General features: G+C 39.4%; 1 protein-coding gene across 1 annotated transcript; it reads left to right on the plus strand.

Moving 5' to 3' along the window:
• Positions 1-2,315: 2,315 nt before the first annotated feature.
• SLC10A2 (solute carrier family 10 member 2) lies at positions 2,316-20,382 on the plus strand. The gene is made up of 6 exons (XM_063103456.1): positions 2,316-2,701; positions 9,364-9,482; positions 14,457-14,545; positions 15,709-15,884; positions 17,374-17,531; positions 20,255-20,382. The coding sequence occupies exons 1-6, from the start codon at positions 2,325-2,327 to the stop codon at positions 20,380-20,382; spliced, it is 1,047 nt and encodes a 348-aa protein (XP_062959526.1). The 5' UTR covers positions 2,316-2,324.
• The last annotated feature ends 500 nt before the right edge of the window (positions 20,383-20,882 follow it).

A 20,882-nucleotide genomic window follows, 5' to 3' on the forward strand; every position in this document is an offset into this window, starting at 1 on the left:
CTTCTCTGTTTCCAGCACTGTGGGCAAAAAGGCTAAGTGTGGAGGACACCTGGCCAACCCTGCACAAGCAAGGCCCACAGCGTAAGGCTCACCCTGGGACACTCATTTGAGCTCAGAGAAGGGGGTCTAAATGTGCCTGTCTGGAGCCTTGTGCACTGGCCTTGCACTGTAGCCTTTAAAATTTAGGAGAAATTTCGAAATCAAAATCGTTCCAGTTTGCAGGATGCAAATTTCCCTTTGCATCCTAAACCTGGTTAAGAGGCTATTTGCTGTTCAGTCCCAGACTAGCCCTTCTGACTTTCACCCGATGTGTATGGTTCTAGGAAAGCAGAGCAGAGAGAAAGTAAGCTGATCAACACTGCGCACACGTGTTTGCCTCACACAGCCTTGGGGGCGAAGAGAGCTAGGCTGACAAATGCTAAGGGACAGTAGAAGGGGAAGCATTGGCTCATCTGCTCTGGGGCCCGCTGGCACCTGACAAGGAGATGGGCCAGAGGCCAGTCCCAGGAGATGCTTGGAGAAGCCAACAGGCAGGGCCAAGTCATTCCACACCTAGGAGTGGGAGGAGAAGCCTCCTAGGAAATTACCTAGCTAATCATTTAGCTGTTGGGGCTGGGAGGGCAGTGGAAGAAACAGGAGGATCCTCCAGGAATGGGCAAGCAGCCAGGCCAGAGTTAATGGCAGCTCACCGGGCAAGAAAAGGCAGGCAGTAGAACACAACAGCTGAAGAGGTGCACTCCTGGGACAGGAGCTGCTTTGACAAGGAGTACAAATTACTGTCACCCTTTGAGAAATTGGCTCAGGTTATTCCCAGTACCTCAATCCCAGATTAAAGGGACATCCCCAGGCTCCCAGCAGCTGGGACATTTAACTCTATTTACTCTTCTGCTCGGTGGCCCCCTCTGCTGGCCACGGCTCATGTTTACTCAAGTTATAAAAAAGCCTAATTTTTCCACATTGAGTTAAATGCTGCTTTCAGTCGTGAACAGTAAATTCAGTTTTCACCAGTCTGGGTAAAATTTTTGTTATCTACTCTTCTAAGACCCTGATACTCAAAAGTGTGGTTCCCAGATCAGCGTTTTCACTATCAACTGTGAGCTTCTTAGAAAAAAAAGCCTACTCCAGACTTCCAGAATCAGAATCTGCATTTTAACAAGTATGCACACTGAGTTTTGAGAAGTTAAGATTATTAAATTGAGTAATAAATTAGAATTTGTCCTACAAATTGTGAATCCTGATAGAAATATTCCATTTATTCTTAAGCTGTGACCTGACTTTTGATAATTGAGTTATAAACTCCTGAGAACAAAACAATCTCTCCTCTACCTCTTTTCTATCTTCCCTATATACTTAAGTACACTGTTCTGCCCATAAGGAGGTTGACTATTTGACATCTGCAAAAACCAATCTCCCTTGGAATTCCCCTCCCCCACAAAAAAATTCTAATTTCAATGCCTGACTCCAAACACAAAGATCCTGTCACTTTGACCTAATCCTCTGAGGTTCATCACTCAAAATAATTATATTGCCTTTATCTATAAAGCACTTTGTTACTATGGCAATGCATCCATAATTACAAGTGTAACTGAGGATGGCTCTAAGAAGTCAGTCTCCGTCCCACCAGAAATAAAAAACATTCTATTCTCCCAAATCTTACTCTCCTGCAGGTCTGCATCAAGTTCCTAGAAGATTCTTCCATTTATGTGTGCATTATCGACACTATAGACCAATACGAGGAAATAGATTGATGCAGTAGGAAAACTACTGGAAGAGGAAATTGAAGACCTAGGCCTCATTCAGTTCGGAATCCGACACAAATGTGCGATTATACTTAGCACAGGGCACTTGACTTTCTAGGACCCCATCCTCCCTTTTTAAATGCAGATGAGGGTACAATATGCTTTCCTGCAGCTCAACCCCTGTAATGTTCTGTACTATTCAGAGTTCATTTTAAGTGTCACTTAAATGAAATCATTCAACAAACCTTCCCTGCATTAAACATTAACACAGCTCTTTGTATATGGTGTGGTTCATTATCATGCCAATTAATGATTAATTATAACTCTCTGTCTGGACTACTAATATTGCTAGACTTTTATGATTCATGATTTGTGCTATGTTGTAATGTTACCTCTCGAAACTGACATACTCACATTTATTGTTTTTTATTGCTTCTCTAAGGTGGCTTTTGAAAAGTGACACATGTTTACGAAGGGTTTAAAAGTTTGACCTGCTTGAAGGGAACATTACTTCACTGGCAGCAGAGCCTGGACCAGGGGACCGGTGCTTCTGGGGACTGGGCCATTTGAGCAGCAAACGAAGCAATGAGTGATTTGACGGACTGTGATGCCAGCGCAACCATTTGCAATGGTTCATCCTGTGTGGTACCTGAGAGCAATTTCAATAGCATTCTGAGTGTGACCCTGAATATTGTGCTCACGATCCTGTTGGCCATGGTTATGTTCTCTATGGGATGCAACGTGGAACTCCACAAATTCCTGGGGCACATAAGGCATCCTTGGGGCATCTGCGTGGGCTTCCTCTGTCAGTTTGGAATCATGCCTCTCATGGGATTCATCCTAGCATTGGCCTTTGATGTCATTCCTATCCAGGCCGTGGCGATTATCATCATGGGCTGCTGCCCCGGAGGGACTGCCTCCAACATCTTGGCCTACTGGATCGATGGCGACATGGACCTGAGGTAAGAATTCTACACGTCCAACTGTCATGGCGATCAATTAATCCAACTGTCATGGCGATCAATTAATCTTTTCAGAAGTCCGTGGTATTTTCAATGTCCGTCTGACCTGTCATTAATCTAAAATCCAACTAAGGGATTAAACAGGAGAGAATAAATGCCTTCATGTGCCTTCTGGCACAGCTGCTGAGCTATTAGAATCTGGGGGTGATACTTTGTGTTCGTGTTCTGTAATCTACCTCGGTTAACAGGGAGTTGCATAATTGCTGTTTATCTCTGAAAAAAGATTCAAAGTTTTCCAAAAAAAAAAAATCTTTTCGAAGCTACAAGCTGCAGCTGAAAAAGTTTATCCTATTGGTAACAGAAATAACAAAAACAAAAACAAACAAAACCATTTTATTTGTAATGAAGAGGACCTTTGAAAGCAATGGTGAAATCAAACTATTCATCAAACCTTAGATCCTATGGCAAGACAATAGTCAGCTCCACCAACCAAGCCAGTTTGCTGGGCAGACTATCTCCCAGAAAGTTTGAAATTCGTTTTACCTCCACGGGCACTAAAAGAAAAAAAAAAAAAACCTACAGAAGCTAGCTTTATTTTTAAATTATGCTTACTTTACTATAAAATAGAAAATCATTTCTCCACACCCCACAGAGTAATCTAAATTGCAGTGTTTGCTTAATTCATCCTGTGCCTGTCTGAACTAGCACTGGGGGGGGGGGGGAATAAACTAATAGAAATAAGACTAAGCACTAATGTGTCTAGATTGAGAACTTGAACTTTCAGAAGTAGAGTAGAATTGTGATTACTAGAGGCTAGGAAGTGGAGGGGGGAAGAATGGATAAGGAGAGGTTGGTTAATGCACCCCAAATCACAGCTAGATAGGAAAAATAAGCTCGAGTAGTGTACAGTAGTGCTAGGCATCTATAAACAATGACTAATTGTATGCCTTCAAATGACTAGAAGAGCTCAGATGTTCTCATAACAAAGAAATGATAAATTTGGGGGATGATGATTTTTGCTAACTACCCTGATTTGATCACTAAACGTTGTATACGTGTATCAAAACATAACTCTGTACTCCATAAATATGTATAATCGGTACATTTCAATTAAAAAATAAATTCCTTAAAAAATGCTGAAAGTTGAATAGACAAATGTCTATTTTCTTACCTCACAATTTCTCATTTCCTGCTAAAGGTATGCATTTCTGCAGACCATCCAGGTGTTAATGCAATGCGTGCTCACTAAATACTGTATAGTAGGCAATCAGCTCTGTTATTCCCCAACTACGATATGCAGAGGAGAGGAGCTGGAAGTGTAGAAATGTAACTACTGGATTGATCCAGTGCCTAGTGAGCAATTAGGAACTCGTCTCATCTCAGCTAGTGCTAATCTCTCCAGAAGCTTTAGAAAAGTTATACAAACTATATACCTACAAATCACTTAATTTTCACCTAAGGAAATACCGTATCTACCTTGCAATAGATTCGTTTTTTTAGGAAACTCGTGTAAAAGAACAAAGGATGGCAAATGCTGTTTAGGTTTAGTTAATCTGTGAACCACAATATACCAATAAAGTCTTTTAAACATCAACTTTTTTGACCTGGACACGGCATGCAGAAGTGAAAATTCTAAAAGGTAGCACCTACCAAACGGAGAAAAGTAAATTAAATTGAACATTGGGCTTTGACCTCCACTAAACAGTGTTTATATAATATTTGTAACTTTCTAACAGCACAGAAGTCTTGTACATCAACATAATGCCACATAAAGCTACACATGTAATGGTTTCCTAAGATTTAAAAAAAAAAAAAAGTATGTGTGATGCTGGGTTGTTTGGTTGTTGAAATAGATTTTCTCCTGCAAGCTTAAACTAAAACCTAACATAAAAACTCTGTTACCCTTTTCTGTGGTCTTAATTCTCTTGAAACAGGAGATGATTACGTAATCCTGTCTACCAAGTATAACAATTCCTGTAAATATTGTTTGAAAAAAGATTGAGAAACAGAACCAAAAGTAAAATATCAAATCTTGGTAGAAAACCTCCAGCTGAATCAATGTAAATGAATCCTTCTTCAAGTCAGTATAAACCCTATGATGGGACATACAGCATTAATTTATTTAATTGTATAAAGTGTGCACTCCTCAGATCCCCCTTGTCTTGCAAAGTATGCATAACACTAACATCTATTCAGTCTGATAGTCACCTGTCTAGAAGCCTCACCTATCCAGAACTCAAGAAGACCCAATAAAAGACTTTGCACACCCAAAATAAATTCCACTTAATCTCATAAACATTCCTTGTGCAGAACCTACTTACCTTTTTAAATTCTAAAGCTCTGTGGTGCTATTTCCCAACACACAGAGGATTAGGAACAAGAAGTGGGGAAGGAAGCAGGCTTTCAGAAAGGCAAGCCTGAGTCCTACAGCAGCAAGAGACGAGAACACCCACGAAGATAAGCAGACAACTGACAAAGCCCAGCAGCCTCCGTATAGCTTATTCTAGGGACAAGCAGCATTATAAACACAACAGCCCAGAGGATATTGCTGTATTTTAGCACAGCAAATAATAATGCTTGTCACAATGGGCCTTAATCTTTGAGAAGAGGTTAAATTATGCTGCCATGTAAGACGACGGCATTATGCATTCTGTGTGTTAGGAGAAAAAAATGTTCAAATATTTCTTCAAAACGAATTAAGAGAGTAAAACCTCAGCTATTGAGTAAGTTTTCCAAAACTTTTTATTCCTCTGGTGTGAATATAAAAAGTCTCTTGATAATTTATTTAGACACAGTCCTATCCAACATTCCATTTCCAGCTCTGAACTCTTAGAAATTTACCATCTCCATCTCCACTTAATTCTAGCCATGACAGTCAAGACATGATTATCTATACTCACAATTACCTTCAGTAATGGAGCTGATGCCACACAACGCCAGCAAAACAATCCCACCTGGCTTTAACTTTCCTGGATGTGGTACCTGGGAGAAGAACCAAAACAATTTCTCCTCACCTTATCATCTCTTCTGAACCCGGGAAGCCATTGCATTTTGCAATCTCAAGTGACATAAACAAATAATTATTGCTCATTGAAATTGCATGTGATTTTTCAGCTCCTTCTCTGACCTGAAAGTTGTTGTTTGTGTGTGTGATCAGTGCAGGGATATTTTCACCTAAGTTATAGCTGTGCCACGGGCATGATATGCACAAAAAGTGTTGGGGGAAATAAAGATGATCTTCAGGGGAATTTGATGGTGACCAAGGCCCATGCTTCAGGAGACACAGAACCCCCTACCTCCCTTGTTTCTGCTCTGTCCCCAGAGACAGGCAATATCTGGTCTCTCTATCCTTAGTGATGGCCTCAGTCACACCATGAAAAGACTTTTTCTTCTTATTTTCCCTTCTTTGACTTCTTGGAGGGGGGGGATCCATTCTTAAGCACCCTTCTCTCAGTTTCCCCTGATTTCTTCCTTCATTAACACCACTTCTACACTCCTTTATATTATTTTCTAGATGTTCCTAACACATCCTTTTTTCTTTGGCCAAATACTATGCTTTTTTTGTCTTCCAGTTCAGCAATCACTGATGTTTTAGTTATTCAAGATCTCTGACCCTTTGGCTTATCACAAATTCAAAGCAATCCCTCCAATTTCAACTACATAAGCATCCATCTCCTCTCTACTCTGGGAAAACTAACTCAGTACCATTTGGCTCTTTTTTTTTTAATCTTTCTCAAAGTAACTAAGGTTTGTTTCTTCTGAACAGCACGTTTTGATTTTACTAGCTAATATTTATTAGACAGTATTAAGTGTATACACAGTGCTAAGTATTCAAAATGCATTTAACCCTCCAAGAATCCTCTGAGGTCAGTACAATTATTTTCTTCATTTGATGGATGTTAAAATTAAGGTTCATAACATTGACCAAGGTTATTGAGCCAGTGCATGTCAGAGTCAGAATTGGAATACAGAACTACCCACTTACTCCTACCCAGGCTTATAAACATTGAACTACATTATTTCTGTCACTTACTATTTCTTCAGTTTCTAGTACCTCCTGTATATTCTTCCCTTGATCCTTCAAACTCGGTTTTTCGCTACTAATACAATTACAATTTTTTTGCATTCCTTATCAGTATTGCACTGAATTCCTTAATATTCTCAGACTTCTCACTTCTTTCTTTCTTTTACTTCCACACATGAAAAATCTCTCTGGCAATTCATAGAGCTAAAATCAAGAATTAAAGCCAATTGACTTTTTTATTTCCTTAAGCATTAGTATTTTTCCTCATTCCAATATAAATTCCTGGCAGTATTTCTATTTTTGACATCTGTGCTCTTTACAGAACTCCAAATGCTTTCCTGTAAGATGATGTTTTCCTTTTGTTACTTTATTCCCCTACATTGTTGCTTTAAATTCTTCATCTGTGCATCATTTTTAATCTCATTTTTAGTGGTTTGACTTTGTTCTTACATCGGTTCAAAGAGCATCAACTTCAAGTCCCTCTGCAGCATCTTATCGTCAAGATCGCCCACTAAACCTAAACCGTTTCCTTTTCCAACCCCTATCTTGTCCCTCATGGTCTCTACAAAACTGCTCTCACCAAACTCAAAACCCTGATACAACTTCGTAAATTGCCTTAGCAATAATTCAGAATTGAAGCCTTCACATAGAAATTTGGAAAAAAAAAAAAAAACAAGGAGAGAACTAAGCTACCTTCTAAAAATTGTACTCATAGTTTAAAACAGAAAAATTTCAGCATTCTCTTCATAACCTGTGATCCAGTTTATAAATCCTACCCTCACCCCTCACCCCTCACCCCTTCCTCACCTAAAAAACATATTGGATGCACAGGAATAAAAGTGATTTAATTACGGGCTAACTTTAAAGCCATTCTAATATATTTTTTAAAATAAAAGATAAGAAAGAGAATGGCAAAGAAAGAGAGGAAGGAAGGGACAGAGGAAAAATCATTTACACACTCCAGTACTTTAGTTATAAGTAGGACAAATCTCTATTAATAGCCAACTTATTTTTCTGGTGTAGGACTCTGCCTTAGCGTCCTATTTTGTATCTAAATTAAGTCGACCTATGACCATAATAGATTGAACTTCTTAGTAAGTGTTTTAAATACATCTCTAGCATTGGTTATTGTTACAGTATCTTAGCTCTATAATACTGGAATTTTTTAATCTAAATCCTCTAAACTCATTTTAAGTGAAGTCATTCCTCATTTTTAAAAAAATGATTATTAGGAAAGTTAAGCCTCCTGAGAGACTTTGCCCCCATCCTTTATTTTGCCCAAACTGTGCAAATTTAGTTAGATGCATTGAAACGAAATTCTTCACGTTTAGCTGTTTTCCTTAGCATAGTGAAGAGTTGCTGTTGTTGTCTGGGGGAGGGGGAAGAGGTACTGTAAATATTCAGCATTTCACTTCAAGTGCACACATAATACCTTTAAGAAACTACTACTCTGATAGTCTCAATGCTACAGCTACTGGAAAAGGGCCTTTTAGAAATATTCCTGTAAGTCTGCTGATTCTATATGACAGCAGAACACAAAATACATGCAGTTGTGGCTTTATAAGTCACAATGAGAACTAGCTCTTAACGAGTGCCTTGCGTTGTTTTAAATACTGGATCCCATTACCTCACATGATCCTCATAGCCTATGAGGTAATGATGATTCTGATCTTCATTTTAGATAAGGAAACTGGCAGAGAAGTCAAGTAAATTGCTCAAAGACACATACTAAGTGGTGCCTCCTGCTTCCAACCCAGTCAACGTGTGGCTTTGGAGCTCAGGTGCTACATCACTCTGTTCTACGTCCAGAGAATGTGGTCCTGTGCACAGGGCACTTTGAAGAGGACCAGGGAAACCCACTACCCAAAAATCTCTCTTCCACCTGCTGTCACAGCACTGAAAACAGCATCATTTGATATTATTTCTTCCATGTCAAAAGCAAGATCCACGTACTCAGACAGACCCAATTACTAAATACAATGTTCTCAGTAGGAATGATACCAGGCCCCAGTTCTTCTGAATTTGGCCAATTGTTAGCTGCTTACTCAGTCCTGAGAATCCAGGCCTACCTTGTCTCCTTGCATATTTTCTTGTTGTTGTTTTTTTTTTAAGTCAGTTTCCTCTTCTTTTCTCAAGCTATCACTTGGGCAATAATTTGTATGTTTTATGCAAAGACACTGAAGCCTCCTCCCTCAGACATTTACTCTCCTTCAATGGCCCAGGGAGGCCCATCTCACACCAGTGCTGTCAGATGAGGGAAGTCTCTTATAGGCTTGGCTGGCGCAAACATGTTTGTTGTTATCTGATTGGAGATTTTAGGGTGGCATGTCCAGGCACCTTGTACCTTGTTTAATAATGAATTTAAACCATCATGAAACACTTTCTCTGACCCTGGAGGACAAGTTGAAAGGGATGAATGGCACAAGGCAAAATAGAAAGACACCAAACCTGAACCATTTTGCCCAAGGCCAGGTCCTGCACAAACCTGGGCACGTGTCTATTTCTGCCCATCATACTGGACGTGATGCTACTGGTTGAGACAGGCTCTTGCAGAACTTTCTAATTATAGACTGAAACTAAAGCAGCCAGTCCCCTAGAAAACACAGGTGGACACATCAACCTTCCTGTTTCCTTGCAGCATCAGCATGACGACATGCTCCACGTTGCTTGCCCTTGGAATGATGCCGCTATGCCTCTATATCTATACCAAAATGTGGGCCAGGACTGGGACCATCATAGTTCCTTATAACAACATAGGTAAGTCCTCCCTCTGCAAGACGGTTTAACATTACCTTCAAACTCTCTGCCTGCCCCCGGCTCGGTTCTCAGACCAGGCTCACACCCAGCCATTGTTTCCTTCTTGCACTATGGGCAGTTTTTGCCCAGTTAGAAATTCATTATAATAGAAAGATATACAGTTATGAAGTTATAGTCAGATAGGAAGCATAAGTTCTGGTGCTCTTCAGCGAAAATAGCTAATAATATTATATTGTATATTTCAAGAGAGCCAGAAAAGAAGATCTTGACTGTTACAACTATGAAGAAATGATAAATGTTTAGGTGATAGATATGCTAACTATTCCAATTGGATCATTATACAATATATTATGCACGTAATGAAACAACAAACTGTACCCCACAAACACATACAATACAAACAATTAATTTTTTTTTTAAAGTTTCATTATAGTCACTTCTGCATTTGGATGAGTGTTGACATTCCAAATCCTGACTGATGGGAGGACCTGCTTTTTCTTTACTTCTAATTACCAGTAAAGGAGCAAACCTGAGGATCTCCCCTCCTCCCCAGCAGTCTTGACTGAGGACACTACAACTGCTGGTGTGTGGAAGCCCCATCTTTTCCTTGACCAGGGTGTTACTAGTTCGTGGTAACAGGAGTTTACATCCAGACACTCAAATTGAAGTACAAAAAAATTAAAATGTATGAAACTATTTCAAAATAGAGCACCACTGGACTGTGAGCCACGTCTTGATGTAAAAGTTGATTCAGGGCTGGCCGATTAGCTCACTTGGTTAGAGAGTTGTGCTGGTAAACCCGTGGTCAAGAGTTCAGATCCCTGTACCAGCCAGCTGCTAAAATAAATAAATGAATAAACGAGTGAATGAATGAAAAGTTGACTTAATGGCACAGTCTGTATTTCATGCCCTGGAAGTCACATTTGCTGGTGATGACTTGGTCTCCACTCATTTCAACTCCTGGATGCTCATCCCCATCCCAAAAGAGCTTCTTTTCTGTTTCTGGGAGAACACAGGACGATGGGAGATTACGTTGTTGGTATAAAACAGGAATTAGGGTCAAGGGAAGAATAAGATAACTCCTAGCTACCAAAGCCAGGCATTTCCCATAGAACTATTATAAAATAAGATGAGACACAGGTGAAAGAGTACATCCCTACCATCACCAGATCCATCATGTGCTACATAGTCTTTTTTTCAGCTGACCTTAAAAGCAAATGTCTTCCTGATGAGCTGCCTTGAAAAGGTATGGGTTTCCCAATGCAGGGAGCGTATAAGTGAAAGCCAAATGGTTATTCATCAGGCTGTTTGTAAAAGGGATTCCTGTTGGGATGGGAAGATGGACTGAAATCCCTTTCATTTCGAAAAGAGTATGTTTCTGTGATTAAATGTGATTTGATGCATGTACAACTGAATTAGACCAAACTTTGTGAACATGAATTAGGGATGATCTGTATTACAGTATTTTCAGATAGTCTCTTCCTTCTTTCTCCCTTACTCCTACCTTAGACAAAAAAAAATAAAGATAAAAATGAAACAGTGGACCTTCTTGACATATGCCATTCAGTATGGGTTTTCTCCGTACGAGATTCTTCTGCTGACCTCTTGGGAATTCTTTCATATCAGACATAATCTCCAGAAAGCAGGTGCTGTAGGGACCTTCCATGACCATCTGCTTAGGCCTCATGCTGCTTAACTCTCTGTCTGCTCTCTCAGTGGACACCTTCCTTAGAGTTAAAGCATGCAGTTTGTTTGATTAGTGAACACTGTAGGTCTCTCCAAGGATCTGCCTGCCGAGTGAGAAACTTTGATTGCACATTAATCACTATTTAAGTGAATAATTTAAGGCTTAAGATGTTTTCCTCTTGATATTCATTGTCTTCTGGAAAATGCCCCATGTGAATATTGAAATTTTAACTACAGTGTAAATGACTTATACCATATCCTTTCATGTGAACAAATTTTGAAAGGTGAAGAAAATGAGAAATCAGTTAGCACCCCCATGGAGGAAGAAGAGGTCATCATAAAAGAGGTAAAACATGAAAAAGAAAAAAAGAGGAAAATAGAAGAGAAAAGAAAAGGAAAACAAAAAAAGAGGAGTTTGAAAAACATAGAAATTAGCTTTGCTTGCTCACCATAATTTTTGCCCCAGCCTCTTCTCCAGTCTAACCTTTTTTTGCTGTTGGTTTTTCTAGTCCTTTACTGTTGAAACCAAATGAGGTGACTGCTTCACAAGATATTATCACCACTTTATAAATGAGGAAATCGAGGCTCAGGGTAATTGTTAAATTTGCTCAAGATCACTGGGAAGCTGGAAATAGCCCACTGGTCTGCTCTCCACCCTGCTCTGTGGCCAGGCATTGGGTTTGCTACAGCTTCCATGCAGTTTCCCGCACACTCTGATGACTCAGGGAACAGCTGTAGAGCCCCCTCAGGGGTGACATCTGAATGGGGAGGAAGCAGGCACCACTGCAAAAAACCACTGTGGCAAGTGCTTGTTCCTGCTCCTCTCTATCCCACATTTGCAAACATCTCATACCAAGAACTTGACCTCTGTTTAGTACTCCTTTTTACCCATTTTACAAATGGAGAAACCAAAGCTCTGAGGGGTTGGTTTGCCCAATTCCCACATCTTGTAAATAAGGAAAGGTTCAGCTCCGAGTCCATCTGGCTCCAGTTCCACCTCGTGAATCCATTTATGACACTCTTTCATTCTTGTTTCTCTTTCTATCTTTCTTTCCTCCTGTAGCTACTGTATAAACTTGGTTAAAGACCGAGTGATGGCTTCAGTGGTATAACTGTGAGCATAAGCTTCCTTATCGCTGTAGACAGGCATAATAGACAGCACGGGCATATGAGGAATAAGTGAAACAAACAGAACCTGGGGGAGAAAAGAGCAAGATTCCTCTCCCACCAGGGAGGAAAAGGTCACAACACCCACCTCCGTAGGCAAGAGCCACACACGGTAGGTGTGAAGAAGGGCAAGGAGTGTCTTTCTCATCAGCTCCAAGTTTCTGAGCCTCATCTGGCTAGGAGAGGAAAAGCAATTTGCCATGGATTTCAGCAGGTGATTCTGCTTGTGTGTTTACCCTGTTACCTTGGACTGCCCCTAACAGTAAGAACTCTTAGCAAGCAGGGCCAAACAGATCCAATACATTAAAAATATGCTATCAAAATCTAACCACACTTGCCTTCCAAGCACAGCATTTGCACCTGGATTTAAGCTACCACAATACGAACAAGTTGCATCAAGATGGCTTTAATTTAAGGCCTACAAACTTCACAAAAATTAGGGAATGGTCTAAAATTCAAGGGAGACAAAGTAGAAGGATGCCTGTATCCCCAGAGGGGATTCTTCTGAGGGATCTTCGCAGTACATCTGTCAATGTCTCTTCTTCAATAAGTTTTGTGCCATTATTTTGTCCTTACTCCCTACCCATCTTTTTTTATTTTTTATTTATTTTTTAATTTTTTTTGTCCTGCTCTTAGTATTCATCCTTAGCCATTACTTAACTCTGCTGAGTAATTTCTGGACAAAAGTAATTGCCAAGAGGGCTAAAAAGCTATCAGGAAATTAGGTTTTCATCATTATTGTATTCATTTAAAATGAATATTTACAGCCTTGGAATCTAGAATCTGTAACCCAGTTCTAGTTCAATCTACCCCAATAGTATGCAACATGGACTCTCAATTATATTTTTCAATTCCACTTTCTCATACTGCTTGAAAAGGATGTTTAAGAAAGAAACAGCTCATGAGAACTTAGAAGTTGTTGGTGCTATTATGTGAAAGGATCTATTGAATAAATGAGCGTTAAATAATATGGAGAAACAAACCATATGTCACAAGAACAGCGGTAAATTTAACATGGTGAAATTGAAGTGTGACTCTCTTCTCTGGCCGGGTGAGGGCGTTTATGCAAAGAATTATAATTACATGAGAGGTCGCCACATATATTATCCCATAGGAAACTTAAAGCACGTTTTCAACCTGTTCTCTCACCTCTCTGCTGTAGATTTGAATAACCTAAATTAGTTTAAACCAGAAGTCATTAGCTTTCAGACTGCCAGGAGATCTTGAGCTAATTTTGAAACATTTTTTTTTTATTTTAAAGTATTTTGAAACATTTCTTTTATGTCTACAACCATGAAGTAACAAACAAATGTAAAATATCATTTATTTGCACCATAAGAACACACATACAAACACACACACAGACTTTGGCAGGCATTTTTAGGATATGAAGATCAAAGAAGCCAAGATTCTGACAAATTGAAACTAAAGTATATTGCAGTATAAGGAACTCTAAAAAATTAACCCAGGATTTAGAAAAAGAAATACTACTCTGCCATAAAAAAAAAAAAAAAAAAAAAAAGAATTTCTGCCATTTGCAGCAACATGGATAAGCTTGGAGAAAATTATGTTAGGTAAAATAATCCAGGCATAGATGGGAAAATACCACATGTCCTCACTCATAAGTGGGAGCTAAGAGAGAAAGAAGGAAGGAAAGAAAGACCACAGTGGTGTGCTGGACTTACAGAGGGAGAGAACAGACCTAGGGCTGTGTCGAGAGGGAGGGTGGTGAGGGAGGTAGGGGATTCACTGGGTGTGGGACATGGGGAATAATCACAATTTGTGGTAATGGACATGCTGATCATGTTCATCTGATCACATCTTCAGCACAGGTGATGATTGATGGTCAGCTTTGTATTCCATGAATACGCTTCATCAATAAAAAGCATAATTTATATCATCAGTGTTATCAACTCTTTACCAGTAATTTTAAACTATTTACTGGAGCGGGTAAAGAAGTAGAATTTGTGTGTGCATGTGTGTTTAACTCTGCATTCTGTTTTGAATATTCAAGAAGGGAGACTGAAACACTGCCTAAGCCTTTTCCAGGCTGTTTGCACTTGTTTTCCTCTCTCTGATGCTTTGTGTTCTATCGATCACACTGCTTTTCTGTCATTTTAGGTATTTCTCTGGTCGCACTTGTTATCCCTGTTTCCGTTGGAGTGTTTGTTAATCACAAATGGCCCAAACAAGCAAAGATCATACTTAAAGTGAGTATCCCATGCTATGGGCTGCCCAGCTAAATGCTTTGTAGTGAGAACCGAAATGCTATTGTCTTTTCATGTACTACAGTGTTTTATTCTCGTTATTTAATTACCTTCTAGGGGGGCCTGAAGTTATTCATCAGACAGTCCCCTCTTCTAGAATTTGCTCCCTTGTCGTATCCACAAAGCAAATTTTTATCCACCCTTTGAGACAACCAATCCAGACATCACCTATCGGTTTCCTGTATTCTGTACTCACAGCCATTGCTCTTATCTCCAATATGCGGGTTCATGTTATAAAATATACCTAGACGGCTGTGTCAGAAGATAGAACGTATCTTTCTTATCTCTGTATCCATATGGCCAGTTCAGTGCCTGGCAATTGGCAATATCATATCATATCATATCATAGCATAGCATATCATATCATAGCATATCATACCATATCATATATGTATTAACCATTCATTCCTTTTTAACTATATTCTAGCTAGATGATGTCTAGATGATGTGGATAAGGATATGAAGACAGATGACATAGATAGATTTTTCTGCTCAATGGGCAAATTATTTAACAGGTATAACAAAAATGTTATAACTTTATATAACAAAAAATGTTATCATCTCTACATTTTTTTAAAAACGTGAAAAGGAGAAAACAATAAATCAGTGGCTTATATTTGCATGTGCCTTTCTTAGCTTTTACATAGTTTTATACTCATTTTCTCATTATTATTACAACCATTAAAGGTGGTTGAGGCAAGATTTTATACCCAATTACAAATGAAGAAACTTAAATTGCAAAAGGTTTATGATTTGCCAAAGGAAGAACAGGAGGAGCCGAGTCTCCAGCCACGTCTTCTGGGCTCTTATTGTAGCAAGTTTTCTTCCTCTCTGACCATGATAATTTGCAAGCTAGAAAATTTTCTTCAGGCTAATCGAGCATGGATGCAATATGTTCTACTGGCTTTTTAAAAAAAATTAAATCATGGGACAAGAAGCAGTATTTCCAGTGGGCTGAGTCAGGCCTTCAGGCTAGAAATACATAGAAAGATAACTTCATTATCACTTCCCCCAAGAGAAGACAGACAATTGGACTTGTCTCTGACGAACATACTCGAATTTGCTTCAACACCCGATTGTCAGTTTCCCTTGTTCCTTTTTTGCAGGTCGGGTCCATCACAGGTGCTTTGCTCATTGTGATCATAGCCGTGGTCGGAGGGATATTGTACAAAAGTTCCTGGGTTATCTTTCCCAAGCTGTGGATTATAGGAACAATATTTCCTGTGGCTGGTTACAGCCTGGGGTTTCTTCTGGCCAGAATAGCTGGTCAGTCCTGGCACAGGTATGCTGTTTTGGTAAATCAGAATGGAAACTTTTGTCTATTTTTGTTTGCTTGGAGTGCCATGACAAGGTACCGCCAACTGAGTGGCTTAAACAACAGAAATTCATTGTCTCACAGTGTCAGAGACTCAAAGTCAAAATAAAGCTACCACACGATCGATTCTTTCTGAGGGCTGTGGGAGAAGGATCTGCTCCAGGCTTTTTCCTAGGCTTGTGCATGGTGCCTCCTCCGCATGCATCTTCATGTCATTGTCCCTCTATGTGTGTATTTGATCAGGGTACACCCTAATGACCTCATCTTAACGATTATATCCGTCGGGACCCTATTTCCATAAAAGATCACATTCTGAGGTACTGGGGATTAGAACTTCAACATATGACTTTGGAGGTAAGGGGGACATAATCAACCCATAATAACTGTAAACACTGATAACAAGTTCAAAATTCTTCACCTGTGGTCATATTCATCCTATTTCTGAATAGGTCGTCTAAACAGACTTATTCCTTCACAACTTCTGCACATTGGGCACAAAGAAAATACTGACTGCCTCTTTTTTGCTCTAATTCTTCTGGACCATTTCCCACAGAGTGCAAGTCATCGGGCTCTTCCATTGTTATACATTTTTGTTCTCCAAGCAGAGAGACTGACAAAAGCATTTAGGTTAGGCAGCCCTCATTTCTCCAGCCAGCAGCAGGCTGAACTCATCACCCAAAGGTGCTGAATATTAGAATGGGTTTAGCACTTATGGGGCAAACACTTTACCATAAGTGCTAAACCCATTCTTTTTTTTTTTTTTTTAGCACTTTGGTACTGGGTAAAAACATTTCCTCTTCTACTAGTCCACTAAATCAACAGGTAGCAAGAACAGCAGGTGTAGGACCTGGAGCATGTGTGAGGTTGGAGAAGACAGGAGCAGTGCTGGACAGTGGAGAGAGTGAACTGCTTGAGTCAGGCGGACCTGGGCTGGGTGCTAACTCTGCCACTTGCCAGCTATGGGACCTTGGGCCAGGCACTTACTCTTTCTCTGTGTTTTCCCATCTGTAGAATGGGGACCGTAATTTCTACCTTGCAGATATTTGATCAGGATTTAATCAGAACAAAACGAATTGGACAGTAAAACAACAACTATAAGAAATACTGTATCTTGAGTATTTTTCTGAGCTTCTGCTCTGTGTTCTGCACTATTACCAAGGACAGAATTGAAAAGGGTACCAATTATGGAACACAATTATAAATGAGCCTGCTCCTCATATATGTAGCTATTAAATATATTTATTCCTATTGTATATAATACATTAGGTTACTATATAATATGTATCAATAACTCATATACTTATTCAACATAAAGCTATAGATTGATTAAATATACATTAAACATATGCATTAAAAACAGAGACAGAATATATATGTACTTGTTCTCATTGTATCTGCTTTTAATGTTGTACAATAACAAAACAACTAAAACATATCCTCTTTACATTTCCTGCAGGTGCCGAACAGTTGCTTTGGAAACAGGGATGCAGAACACCCAGCTGTGTTCGACCATCGTACATCTCTCCTTCTCCACCGAGGATATTAGTCAAGTGTTTACCTTCCCACTCATCTATACCGTTTTCCAGCTTGTCTTTGGAGCAGCAGTCTTAGGACGTAAGGAATAATGCTAATCCCATGTCATTATGATCTGCTTCTTTGCAAAATCCCGGAATTGCTAAAATGGCATTTTTTTTATTAACTCCTTGTTCCTGGCAGTAAATTGTTACAAATAAGTGAGAGAGAAAAACCACCTATAATATTATAACGACTTACCAACTGCTGATGAAAAGATTGTAATCTTACCAAAAGGTTCTAATGAAGATTATTTTTAAGTGGACAGTAATGGAGGTCGATTCTCTCCATTGACTTTCTTTTCCTCAGGAATTAGGGAGACAGATCAACCTGTTAAAATCATTTTCTCGTGTGCCTTCCTAAGTGCTTCCAGGAACCCAGGGTTTGGTGATTAAAAAAAAAATTGTCTAGATATGCTTTGTAAATACAGGATATTTATCAGAAAATTGATATACAATTTTCTGTGCATATGTGTGAGCATGCATGTACATATATATATATTTAAATACCCATAAATTGAAGCAGCTGAAGCAAAATTGTCCTGTATTTAAAATATCAGGTAGAGTTGACCTGAGTCTTAATTTTACTTTGCTGTAGCGTAAGGCTTTCTCCCTCTGCCAGTAGGCCCTACCAGTCACTGGCCTTCACCTCATTGAAACTTTTCCCCACATTTTGCTTTCCAAGGACTGATGATGATTAATGCCTATTTTAGGACTCTACGTTTTTTAAATAAAGAAGCTACTTTTGAAAGCTTCATGGCATTTTAACAGGAAATGCAAAGTACAGGACAAAAATACTGGAAATGTTAAGTTATAAAAATGCCCGCAGATACAGTTTTGTTTTGTTTTAATTCTCTGCTCACCACGAATAGGTCTTTGACTTGCCTGGGGGTGCCTGTCATCCTCTGCTCTACTGTCCCGATGTCCTTCTCAAGCAGAGGCTTCCTTTCTAAAACCAAATATTCTGGATCCACTAAAAACACCCCGCTGATTTATCACTGGTCCAGGAGACTCGGGCCCATGGTCTAAAAGCCTTGTTTTCTTGTATAATAACCCTGTTTTATTGCACAGAGGTCTACCCAATTTGGCACACTGTGAGATTTTTTCAAATAATTAGTAATGTCTACGAGACAAGCCAGAGGAAGTGAACTAACTGCTTGATCAAACAATTAAGTAAATGCACTAGTTGAACAACTAACCCAAAAGGGATTGATTAGTAGAAAATCAAGCTGCAGGAATGAGGAGGAGAGCACTAGAGCTGGCCTTGTGCTTTCCCACAGTTTTATCAGAAAGTGTGAAAACAAGGAAGGAATCTTGATAAGTGCACACAATGCCTGGAAACATATTTGGTGATAGGATTAAGAATCTAAGTATAGTTTGGAACAAGGAGAGGAAGGAAGGAGGGAGGGAGGGAGGGAGGGAGGGAAGGAATGAAGGAATGAAGGAAGGAAGGAAGGAAGGAAGGAAGGAAGGAAGGAAGGAAGGAAGGAAGGAAGGAAGGAAGGAAGGGGAAAGGATAAATAAAATGTATGTATGGCTTCGTTAAATAAAATCATTGGCCTAAATATGAGTTAAGGGAGTCCCAGCTGAAAACAGTTTATAAAAAGTGTTGAAACTTTAAATTGATCACAAGCTCAATTAAATTCAATAGTAGGGTTCAGTGGCTTTGAAACTAATATATTAGTATAAGTGTAGGGGCCAATCCAAAGGATATGTTGGTCTTGACTTATTACGATCTTTGAAGCAGGACATTGTCTCTCTCAGCTGTGTATCATAATGATAGTTAATATTTACTGAGCAGTTACTATTCTCCACGGGCCATGCTAGGCACTCCATTTTATCTCACTTAATGTTCATGATTTCCCTGTGAGATAGATAATATTATTATAGCGATTTTATGTGTGAGGTATTGGAATTTGAGGGTCCTATTTAGACCCTATGTTTCCCTATTTAGAGCCAATTGAGAGGTTGAAGAAAAAATCAGATATTTAGATAACAAAATAGCACTTTTATTATGGATAAAGCTTCACTGGAAAATACAGCTTGAATCTGCAACCAAATGGGCTTGTCCATACCATTCCTCCCTCCACGGCCTCACAACACGCAGACGTGCACACAAACTTACAGGTGCACTTACACACAAAGGTGCACTTACACACAAACTGCAGGTCTTCCCTTGCAGGGCAGAGCCTGTCCTGGTGAGCTGGCCTCAAAAATAAGCTTAGAAATGGTTGCTACCAGAGACTAGCAGCTCCACAGAAGAGAAGAAGGCTGATCACCCGTCAGCCTAGGCGCTTCCCCTACAAGAAACACTGAGGGAAGGCAAGGGGAGACCAGGCTTAACTCTAACAGGTGTAACTCCAGTTCAAGCTCTCCCACAAAGGACCATCGGACCAAGGTCATGGACACTGCACCACCACATGCAGTCTATTAAGGACTAGCACATTAACTGGGATGTGGTAGGTACGGAATAAACGCTTCTGGTTTTTATTATTGGGTACCGCATGCAGGGTTGAGTGCCTGAAGAAGTCATGTGCTGCCTTGAGCAAACGCTCCCTGAAGTTGTATGCTAGGTCTTCCTAACGCACAGGCATCCCTCTGGCCATGAATGATCATTCAGCTAAGAATGGCAATTGCTTTCTCCAAGCAGCCTCCAGTCCACAGAAAATGAAACAGCTTTCTGAGTCATAGATTATAATCACTGCGCAAAGTCATTTTGGCTTACTACTATGAGATTTCCTTAACCTGCTGTGTATTGTTTTCTAGTTTACATGGCATACAAGAAATGTCGTGAGAAAAATAATGCAGGATTTCCAGAGAGCAAAGACAATGAAATAGAGCCCAAGTCATCGTTTCATAAGACGAATGATGGATTTCGACCAGATGAAAAGTAGATGCCAAGTGGATGAAAAAGAAGAGTTCTGAAGAACATTCTTAAACTCTATTTAATTATTTGTTTTGGTGGGATAGTTGGCAGGAAAAATTTAAAGGGGAAATTTGAAGTGCAATTGAATCTGTATATTAGTTTCAGTACCAAGTGACTGGTTGTTCAATTCTTTAATGTGACAAATATTGTTTCATGTATCTGTTTCATATGTGTATAAATACATGTGTACAAATATATAGTGTCATTGAAATATTCCTAAAAAAACTTCTCAGACTAAACCTGACATAGGTAACACTGAGAACCTTGTAATACATAAACTTAATTCTTACCCAGAATATCATAACCCAGAGATGAACACCTGACTTTTTGTTTGTTAAAATAGATGTAATGAATTATTATTGCAAAGTAATCAAGATTTTCTCTAGAATTTATGATCATAAAAAGATTGATATGAACATCTTACCCTGACATTTGAATCATTATTTTGAAAATTTTGCAACCTACTTA

Source organism: Cynocephalus volans, chromosome 7, assembly GCF_027409185.1.
Source record: "Cynocephalus volans isolate mCynVol1 chromosome 7, mCynVol1.pri, whole genome shotgun sequence".
NCBI classification, from domain to species: domain Eukaryota; kingdom Metazoa; phylum Chordata; class Mammalia; order Dermoptera; family Cynocephalidae; genus Cynocephalus; species Cynocephalus volans.